The sequence below is a fragment of the Phaenicophaeus curvirostris genome, chromosome 7 (genome assembly GCF_032191515.1).
Source record: "Phaenicophaeus curvirostris isolate KB17595 chromosome 7, BPBGC_Pcur_1.0, whole genome shotgun sequence".
Taxonomy (NCBI): domain Eukaryota; kingdom Metazoa; phylum Chordata; class Aves; order Cuculiformes; family Cuculidae; genus Phaenicophaeus; species Phaenicophaeus curvirostris.
Genome location: NC_091398.1, coordinates 19,080,809 through 19,091,162, shown reverse-complemented (window position 1 = coordinate 19,091,162; position 10,354 = coordinate 19,080,809). Strand labels below are relative to the sequence as shown.

At 42.5% G+C, this 10,354-nt stretch overlaps 1 protein-coding gene across 2 annotated transcripts; it reads right to left on the bottom strand.

Moving 5' to 3' along the window:
- Window positions 1–215: 215 nt before the first annotated feature.
- On the bottom strand, window positions 216–10,050 carry CHRNA1 (cholinergic receptor nicotinic alpha 1 subunit). 2 transcript variants are annotated; one of them, XM_069861789.1, is made up of 9 exons: window positions 9,902–10,050; window positions 7,879–8,024; window positions 7,685–7,729; window positions 7,166–7,275; window positions 6,734–6,929; window positions 5,885–6,122; window positions 4,553–4,776; window positions 3,005–3,244; window positions 216–1,085 (listed from the first exon to the last, which is right to left on the bottom strand). In XM_069861789.1, exons 1-9 carry the CDS (start codon window positions 9,963–9,965, stop codon window positions 954–956), a joined length of 1,395 nt encoding a protein of 464 aa, XP_069717890.1. In that variant the 5' UTR covers window positions 9,966–10,050; the 3' UTR covers window positions 216–953. The 2 variants fall into 2 exon arrangements, with proteins under 2 accessions (XP_069717890.1, XP_069717891.1); XM_069861790.1 differs by lacking the exon at window positions 7,879–8,024.
- Between the last annotated feature and the right edge of the window lie 304 nt (window positions 10,051–10,354).

The following is a 10,354-nucleotide window of genomic DNA, read 5'->3' as shown; positions in this document are numbered from 1 at the left end:
CATTTGAAGTTTCCCCCCACACTAGCCAAAATGGAGAGTGGAAACCAGTCTTCCTGGAGCAGAGCAGGCTGAGCACAGAGGTTACCTTATGTATACCATCCTTTCATCTCTGGCTTAAACTTCTCACTTCGAATGCAACTGCAGAATAGCTTGTTGACAACTGAAAATCTTCAGCGTTAATACATAGTAAATGTGGGGCTTCTTTTAATAAGTATTAGCAGGTAAATATAAGGGGGCAGCAAGCCTCACAGGGATGTCTGATGGTCACAGATCATGGTTTGATGATTAAACAGGGCAAAAAAAATTTCCTCTCCCTTTTCCATAGGACTTAATAGCAAATAATGCCCATGGGACCCAGCTAGTTGAGACCAGATGCTTCCTACAGTAGGGAACATTCCCTCCTCTTAGCTGCATCAAGAATTCCCACAGGTAGTCTCACATATGACAGTCAGTTATTTCATATAACTGCGTGAAAATCACGTGCTTAAGAATGGAGTTTGAGATATTTCTGCTAGTGTTACAAGAGGAGTCATTTGTGATTCTGCCAATACAAAAACCACAGAGCAGATATTGAAACCAGCTTGAATGCTAAAGTTGGATACAGATTTACAGCTCAGCTAAAGCTTATTACGCTGCTATTGATTTCACTGGAATTGTAGCTGTGGGTTATAAAGTCAGACAGTCTTATTAATGCATTAACATTTTTAATAAATGGTGAATGGGTCAAAACCTGGTTGGCAGCCTTCAGTATACCAAGTGTTTCTTTTTGGCCATGAAATGCCATGAAGCAGCAGCTCAGAAGTGCTAAGTATGGAGCCTTCCATTTTATTATCCCTGCTCTTTCCCAGCAGGAACAGATTCCTGTCTATGAAACTTTCGGAAGCTGGCCAGGTTTTGATGGTTAAGATGCTTTCAGATGCTGACCAGGGTAGCAAATAGTTTCCAGTTGATGTTCATCCTTGCTGATTTAATTCAATAAGGCGACCAGCAAATACAGCTAATGTTCCTATAATACAAACTAGCATAAATATGCCAAGAAGAACATGATCGAGCACCATCGCAACAAACTTCCACTCTTCTGCAGCCTGGGAAAGAAACAAAGGAGATGGTAAAATCTCTGCATAGGCACATTTGTTCTGGGCATTCCTATAATTTACTGTCTTGAACAAGCGAAAGACTCTTTCCTAAGTTCCAATATTATTGTGGAAAAAGCAGATCAGTGCTTGAGAAAGCCTAAGCTACCTGGACATGCAAGTTTCAAGACTAAAAAACCCTGGAAATGTGGTGGAAGATTTCATTTGAAATACTGTTGAAAAGCTTAATTTCTAGTCAAATGGTAACTTTTGAAAAAGAGTTTAAAACATAGAAAGCAAAACACTTAGTTTGACCCAACTGCCTTCTATTTTTCTATAGCTTTTTCTTTTCTTGGGATACCTGAGCAATTGGCATTAATTTAGGCCTAGTTCCTGCTTTGCATGCTTAGTTATCCTCTAAGGTTTGGGAAAACTTTCTCAGTATCCCCCTTCATCCTTTTTCCAGTTGTAAGATACCATGAACCACTTGATCTGTGACTGTGTTTTTACTGGCTGTGTTTGTGGGAATCCAGGACTGTAAGGTAGAGCAGTGTGAGGTGCTAAGTGCAGCAAGGTCAGGATTTTCACCCTGTATCTCTGCCTTATGGAGTGACTCATACTGGCCTAGGGCACTCTCTACTTCTGCCTTGGTAGCCCCACGAGTAGGAGAGGCTGTTGTAAATTCTCTAGAGAACAGTAATTAAACAATACTGTTTTGAGGTGGTGCATAAGTGCATAAGTGAATGCCATGAATTGGCAGCCTTCAGAAGCCACACCTTCAGTATGGTGAGCTTGTCTTCTGAACCCCCCTGCAAGTGGTATCAGTGGTGCCCAGATGACACAAGCAGCTGGGCTCCACTTCCGAAGGGAACACTTGCTGGTAACCTGAAGACCCTCCTTGTAAGCCTAGGAGGAAGTGAAGCCCAGAGAGGCGCTGAAGCCACGCCAGCCCTGCTGAAGGTAACACTTTATCTGCAGAAAGGCATAGGAGTCATGGGGAACATGAGACTACAGCCAGAGCCATTCCACATGCTCCAGGAATTTGGTCACAGGAACAAACACCATGGTGTAAATCCTGTCCATGGGAAGGAGGGGCTTTTTTTGCCAGAGCATGGGCCAAATTATTGTCTTGGAGAACTCTCATCCTGTCTCCAGGCTAGCCTGAAGCTCAGCAGGTAAAGTCTATCATAATTTAGAAAGGTGAAGTATTGTGACTGAATTACACATGCAAAAGATGTGTGGGTTATGATAACCAAAGTAAAAGAAGGGGTTAATTGCAATGACTATGCTAGAAGAGGCAGAGCTAGGTTTTCCTGGGGAGCACTGCCATGTGTGACTCTACATGTATTTATCCTTCCTTTGGCTGGCAGTGTGGAAAAAGTCAGTAATCAGAGTAGCTTATGACATGCTTCACTTGCAGAGACTACTTGTAGCATTCAGGAATAAACAAAAAACTTATCAAAACTGACATTATAATTTTAAGTGACATTTAACTCTTCTCAGATAAAACTATTAGCCTTTTGGAACTTGGCTTGCTTCCTGGCTTTTCAAAAGTGACAGAAGCCTGCTTACTGCAGGGGGAAGATGCCTGAGCAGGAGACAGGAGGAATGTGTTTTGGAACTTACTTGCAGTTCTCAAAACTGCTTTGCTGCTCACAGGTCCTCCATCTCTATGGCTTGACATACCACATTAAGAAAACCTTAGCACTGACGCTTCTTTGCCCCTTTTCTTTTTCTGGGGCCAAGATTCAATTGTCATCTGCAACAACTATCTGTCGCTCCTTGTTCACTGCACCAAGGGGAGAAAATTGTCCCCTGCTAAAGCCAAACCAGAGCTTGGAGTGTTTTTGTGAGGTGGGGATATTTTGTCAAAAAAACAAGCTGTAGTAATTTGAAAGCAAGAAATGAATCATGCACAAAAAATGCCTTACATTACTGGCTTCTTGGTCTGATTTCATCGTTTCCGCAATATATTTGATTCCCTCTATAGCATTTTTCACATCTGGATTTTTGGTAAGCGGGGAGTAGAAGTTGACAGGCACAGATCCTGGCTTCCCAGAAATTTCAGAAATATCAATATCTTCTGCAAAAATATTTTTGTCTTGTTTATCCCTGGATGGTCGTTTCATTGTAGAGAAAAACATGATGTTTGGGATTGTGTCAATAAAGATCTGAAAACAAAGAGGGAGAAGATGACAGTTGCTGGTCTGCGGGGCTGTGTTACAGATGCAGCTGTGTTCTGAACAAAGGCAGGCCTCTCCAGTCCTAAATTGCTTCCTGCGCTGTATCAGCTGCAGATTCCCTCTTAGAGTATGTCACAGCCCATGCGCCTCAGCCACACTGGGGCTTTTGTCAGCCTCATGTCCTGTGGCAGATAAAGTCACCCGCAGGCCTGTCACACATCTTCTGGAAACCATTTCCCCCTTCCATGTAGCAAACATCTCTATATAAAGGGGGGGTACGACATTCTCGATCTAGTATGTCAGCTAGTGTGAGCTGACAGAGCTCTTTCGGCCTCATCTAATTTGGAACACATTGCTTACAAATCTGGCTTGAAGAATGGACTACAAAGGAACTCCTTTGGCTATTTACATTTGACTTTGCTATCACAAATGTTTATAATACATGCATATAAGGTTTACAATAATTTCCTTTGCAGTAACAGAGGCTTGTTGCCAAAGCAATTTTAAGGACATGCAGTGTTTGCCTTTTGAAATTTCCCTTCTGCAGGGACTGTTTGTGCTGCAGAGTGAATCTGATTTAAGCTGTAGCCTTAAAACTATAACTAGGAATACACAGAACAGTCTCCTACTTACGTCATGGTTTAATATGAACCCAGGCTAGCTTAAAAAAGGCAAGAATAAGTGAATGGATTCTCTTTGATACTGTCTCCCTGGCAAAGAACTTGTAATGACAAACATTCAATTTTTTCTACATCTTATAGTTACCATTTAGACTACTGTGCATGGATCTCCTTGCTTCCCAAGTACTGTAAAGCAACTGTATTTACTGGGAAAGTACAGAGAAGATCATAGCTTTTCCTGAACTGCCTTTTGCAAAACAGGATGCTGAACACAAGTATCCCCAGTGGCCTTTGTGCTCTGCACTCACACAGGCTGGCAAACTTGGCCACTGGCTGGTAACAGTGCTTTGCAGTCAGATGGAGAATTAGACCAGGAAACATAATTTGAGCCCAGCTGGACATCTTCTTTTCCCTGTACCTTCAGCTGCTTGTGTTTTGCCTCATCTGTTCCCTACAAGACTAAACCAGTGGACGATTTTGTTAGAAAAACAAGCCCTTTAGCAGTCTTGCTAAGTAGTAAACACAGCTAAGTAGTAAATGCTGGCTCTTGTGCCCAGAGAGATTTAACATGATGCATTTGCTTTCCCGATTCTTGTTGACTTTTATTAGAAAACCTGCCAATAAAATATGGAGTGCTCAGTGGAAACCAGGAAACATGCAAAGCCATAGAGCTCACCTTCCTGACCCAGTGTGGCATGGTGTGAGTGCTTGGGGAGCGGTGGTGGGTGTTGATGACGATGACTGTGATAATGATTGAAGCGATGACAAACACCATTGTAAACAACATATATTTGCCTATCAGAGGCACTGCGCTGGAGGTGGAGGGAATCAGCTCCACAATGACCAGAAGGAACACAGTCAAAGACAGCAGGACAGAGATGCTGAGAGTCATTTTCTCACCTGCAGCCCAGAAAAAAAAAAACCAACAAAACCCAAACAAAATCATTGTTGCTTCTATCATTCAGCACAGAGAGTATTTCAGCTAGGATGTGGCTGATGGTTATTCACACAAGCTCATGTGTGTGCCTCTGGAGTGCTAACATCTCTCCTAACATCCAAAGAGATAACTAAACTGGCCAGACCTGAGAGCCTAACATAGCATCAGCTCCAGGTTAAAATGAGAATCACTAGGCTGAGGTATGGGTGATGGATATGGAAAGCTTACTTGCCAGGAGCACTTCATGGGCTGTGCATTTTGAAAGACGAAGTATATGCACCTGACTAATGCTTGCTGCACAGCCTCCTGGGGGTTCACTTGCCTTACTCTCTGGCAGGCTCATGCTGGGCTGAGTGGGCAGAAAAAAATCACATCTGACACCAGAGGTCAGTTTCTATTTGAGATCTTCCAGTATGTAGGATGTCAAAACTGAACCACAAAACATGATTCATGCATCTTTTTTCTATCCAGTTCAACTATCTATAAAGTTTTCCACTGGAAAATATTACCTCAAGTATTTCATAGAAGGGCCTTAATGAAATTAAGCAGTATAAAAAGCTGACACAAGGTAAAAGGAATGAAGCAGAGGAAATGGTTGCAGACAAGAGCTGCTCAGGGATAAAGGAGACCAGAACAGGCCATGATTATTCTTTTTGTCTCACAAGGTGATCTGTGTGAACAGACAACAAACTCTTTGCTCTAACATGGTGCAGAAGGCCTCAGTCAGCTGATTGTGTTCTCACTTACTGTGTGATGTACTAACACACTGACTACCTACCTATGGCAAAACACAAAAATCAACTCGATAAAACTGTGTTTTGCAGAATTTAACTGGATAGGTAATCAGGGATTTTTGTGTGAAATCAGCCCAATTCATTCATGTAAATAGTTTCAGCTTTCAGTGCTTACCCTTTATTTGCAGAATTTTTAGGGCTATTATCTTCAGCTGAAGTGTCCAGCTTTACTAAGCACTGCCCTTCAAGTTGACTGGTAATTTAAAATACTCAGAATTTCACAGAAACTTATCAGAAGAGCGAATTCTGTAGCAGTAGAATGAATAAATTTAAGTACCTGAGTCTGTGGGTAGGTAAAAAACGAACCCAGTTAAAAAGGAGAAGAGCAGGCAGGGAATGATGACATTCATGATGAAGTAGAGAGGCAGGCGCTGCATGAGGAAGTGGTAGGTGATATCCAGATATGGGGTGTCAGGGCAGCAAGCGTAGTAAACCCAGTGCTTCCAGCCGCGATAGTCCTTCATCACCCACTCTCCACTCTCCATGAAGTTACTCAGATCTGGACGGTCGCTCTCCTGTCAGCAAAAAAAAATACAGATTCTTAGTATTAGTTGCTCTGAACAAAATCAAAACTTGGCAGTCGCTCAGGAACAGGATTCCCAATGAGGCACTTCATGAACTTTTGTGAGCAAACTACTCTTGCCTGTGTTATTTTGTCTTAGAATATCATCCTCAACACAGCATTCAACTAAATATTTACAGAAACTGTCAAGGATAGCAGACTAAAGAGATTAAATATTTACAGATGGGAGACATACCTGAGAGGACAGGGAAAGAGTCCTTGGAAATGGGAAGCCATGAACAGAGTTAGAACACCCCTCAAAAAATAAGAAAACAAACAAAAGCAGAACAGACAACACCATAAGGAGTGCTGTGAAGCTGTTAGAAGATAAATGGGTTGGAGACTGTTAAGGCACAGGAATTATGCATACACATTATGCATATACATTAGCAGCCAAACTAGGAAATTCTGTGCTAGATCTACAAAGAGTGCTTTTATATTTTACAGGTAGTGCCTGCTTGTTTTGCAGCTGAAACAAGGTTATGTTCCACCCTAAGATTGAAATTTCCCTAAAAATATATCCAGATCTTTACTGCTTTTCACAATCACAAACTCCTTGCTTACCGGGTTAATAACAACCATCGTGCCATCATATGTCCAAGTTCCCAACTTCATACTGCAATTCTGCTGGTCAAATGGGAAGTATGTAACTATAATTTCACAGTAACTTTTAAAAATAGCTGGTGGCGTCCAGGTGATCAGGCCTGTGTGCTCCAGAAGCACTTTGGTGTATTTAACTATGGCAAAATCACCATCTGCGCTGCAAAAGGAAAAAGACATTAACAGCAATATGGGCAGCATAATTAACATAGTCACAAAAGGATTCTTCTAGATATGGATCATCTGGTTCCCCCAGTGCCATTGCACCTGCTTCTGGAGAAGCTTGCTCTGAGGCAGCTACCCACTGGCCCAGATGTTGTGGGAAAACAACCCCACCGTAGTGGTGCCATTGGGGCAGAGCAACCCCTCCCTCCCCAGGCAGCTGGAACCCCTTACTTGTTGTAAAGAACAAGGTCTGGCCGCCAGATATCATCTGAGGGGATGCGGATTTTTTTCACGCCGCCATAGTCGTCTGGATTCCACTTGAGGTTGACGTCTATCCATTGCTAAAGAGGGATTATTTCAGCCATTGAGATCCTCTTCCAGCACTTCTGGGGTTAGTTTTGGTATGGCCTAGAGACATGCATCTCCCTTGCTTTAGGACATGCAGCTAAGCATAAACATATGCTGGTGGGACTCCCAGCTACTTTTTTACATTAGCTTACATTTTGGTTGGAGAAGCTTATAAAAATATATAGAAAAGATAAATATACTAGAAGTCTACAGTTTGAAATACAAAGCAAAATGCCTTTCTTAAGGCTCTTAGTGTCTAGCACAGTCTGCTGAAATCCCATAAAGAAGAAATGCTCTGCTAGCTGATCTACTTGCCCCTGAAAGTATAACAGGGTAGTTCATTCCTATCTGTGTCCAGTACATTTATTTTACTTAGATGGAACACTTAACATTTAGAGTTACCTGTTTCAGGCGTACATTGGTTGTCACAATCTGATTTACTTCATCCTTTGAAAAAAAAAAAAAGGAAAGAAAAGAAGGCAGTAGCAGCAAACATGAGGATTAAAGGAGAAAAAGTGCTTCCTTATCAAAACGACACTGTTTGGCACTAACATGTAAGCCAGCGGTTCAACATGAGCCACACATTCATACCATACCACACTAATAAGCTGAATGAGCTGCAGCCCAACGGTGACGACAACGGCATCCCGATGGTCCTCCACTGGGCGCACCACCTTGTTGTAGTCCTTGAACAAGTCCTCAACAAGGCGACTCTCATCTTCGTAGCACAGGGCCAGCCCAGCTGCAGAACAGCAAGGATGGCATCAGGGACAGGGAAAAGGCTATAGCACTCTCAGTTCAAGGTAGACATGAAGGAAATACTGTCAACAGCAAGCAGCCAGTTTTGGGTTAACACCGAGTCCTCTATGTGACTCCTCATTTCAGGTGTGCATTATGTGCATTGCAAACACTATTAGGAGGGGTAACCACCCATCTGATCTGAAGGTCAGTTTAAGATTAAGGCAATGACAGCCTTCAACTGGGGAATGAACAAAACCAAACAGCCATGATGGTGGACATCAGTCTGAGCATTAGGAGTCTCCTCCAGGCTCTCCCAGCCTGCAGATATGCTTATGTGCAATACTTGTGGACAGCTAAGTCCAGAAAACACTCATAATCAGGAACTTCTAACGTTGTCTTCTCTACCTTCAGTTCCATGGACTTGCATGCAACAGCAATGTTAAAGGACAAGGCCAAGCACAACAGGCATTGAGGTGAAAGCACCATCCAGACTCCTTGCATCTGGAGCCTAACGAGAAGAAGAGCTCCTCTCCATGATGGGAGTTGCTCAGGTTGTGTTCATGGTTGGAGAGAAGGAAACCATTAACCAAGAGTTATCATATTTCCCTCTCCTGGCAGAAGGTCTCAATCTGTTCTTGAAGAGCTCTGCCCACAGACTACTCAGCACGTCTCGGCAATGCTGCCCAAAAAAACCCTCGTAAGAAGAGCATCACAAGTCAGAATGGCAGTTAGCAGATTTGTTTCAGTGCAGGTTTAGCAGTTCATGTGCATAGAATTGTACTCCCAAGGGATGAGGGCTCAGATTCCCACCTCAGAAAAACAGATGAACCCCATTTCCAGATAGCTCGTTGCGGAGCAAGCAGGCACATCATGTGCTCAGATCGTACTCACTTCACTGTTACAGAGCAGTAAAGCAAATGGAAGAGGGGTTTGTGGAACAGAACAGCTCAGCAAGCATTTTTGGCAGGTGCATCCTTGCCTTCCCTTCTCTTAGTTTGAATCCTGGGCCATTGAAGTCAACAGGAATTTTGCTGCTGACTCCAACCCAAGCCAGGATGTCCCCTTGTTTCCTAACTGACTTTTCATCAGCTCCTTTTATATAGTTGAACAGAGATGCCTAGGATTCTGTCTTGGCCTTGTCCTATCATGAGATACTTGGATGCCATTGAGAAAAGCTGTCTGCTGCAGACAAGCACTGCTTGCTTCCCCTGCCAGCAGGCTGGGCTGGAGTGGGCAGGAGTCATCTTTCAATTTTTAAATGAAGATCATAACATCATAGCTAGTCAAGCTCTTTGCTATGCTTTATTAATCCAATTAAAATCCTTCACCTTGCTACCTTCTGATGTAGCTGGGTAGGAATTTAGTATACTGTTTGAATTTGATGAAAAGTTTTTAGGATCATGGAATATTTATTCTTTTAAGGGCTAGTTAATTTTTAAGAATTATCCTGATACAACACATGTAGCTGCAAATCAATTCTGCTTCCTTGCCACTAGTCCCACAACATAATGAAATTTCTCTTAATGAATTTTTACATTTCAAGCCATGTTTACTAGATCCTTTCACACATTTTTGAAATACACATAGCACCAGAATGAATAGGAGCATGGCAAAAAGATGACAGAGAGAAAAGCAATTAAGCCCAAAAATTCCTCATTTCAAAATAACTTGTGTCTGAAATTACAAATATCAGACCTGTTACCAATGCACCCCAAAGCTCTCATTTAAATGATTTTCTGTGTGCGTAAAACCTTATCAGCAGGACAAGCACTTCCCAGAACAGACATTCACTCATATGGATGTATATGCAAAGCCCTGGTCCTGCACACTCAGGTAGGAGCCAACCCCCATGCAAGGCAATGGCTGGAACACCTTTACCTGTGCAGACGAGGAGGAGTACATGATGGACCTTCATCATCTCAACTTCTTGCTGCACAGTCATACAAATGGAAGCACACACAAAGCGCCTTTAAGGTCGCTTCAAAGGAGGGCTGTGCTGCCTCCTGCCAGGGCGCTGGTGAAATATAACCATTGAGGTATTGATTTACAGCACCTGTTTTTGGGAATGACAGCTGAGGGCCACTGCGCTGCCTGGTTAGAAATGGGAGCTCAATGTCAAGTATCTTCTGCAGTTTACAAAAGGTCATTTTTTCTAATTGGTAATGTGATCTGTGCCTTAGTAAACAGCTAAATATTCAAATATTTATAAGAAGTAATTATTTGTAGTGTAACTGACTATCTCAGTGAGATCTCAGAAACTTTCAAGCTGGAGACCCAAAGCTGTGCATCACCTTTTGTAAATAGAGCAATTTGCTGGATTTGGGATTTTGT

Excerpts from the sequence above, each read along its gene's own strand:
- CHRNA1 (XM_069861789.1), bottom strand. The coding sequence starts at position 9,965 with ATGACTGTGCAGCAAGAAGTTGAGATGATGAAGGTCCATCATGTACTC. Across the intron at positions 3,245-4,552 it reads TGCCACACTGGGTCAGGAAG|ATCTTTATTGACACAATCCC; the intron begins GTGAGCTCTATG and ends CTTTGTTTTCAG. Across the intron at positions 1,086-3,004 it reads CAGACCAAGAAGCCAGTAAT|GCTGCAGAAGAGTGGAAGTT; the intron begins GTAAGGCATTTT and ends TTTCTTTCCCAG.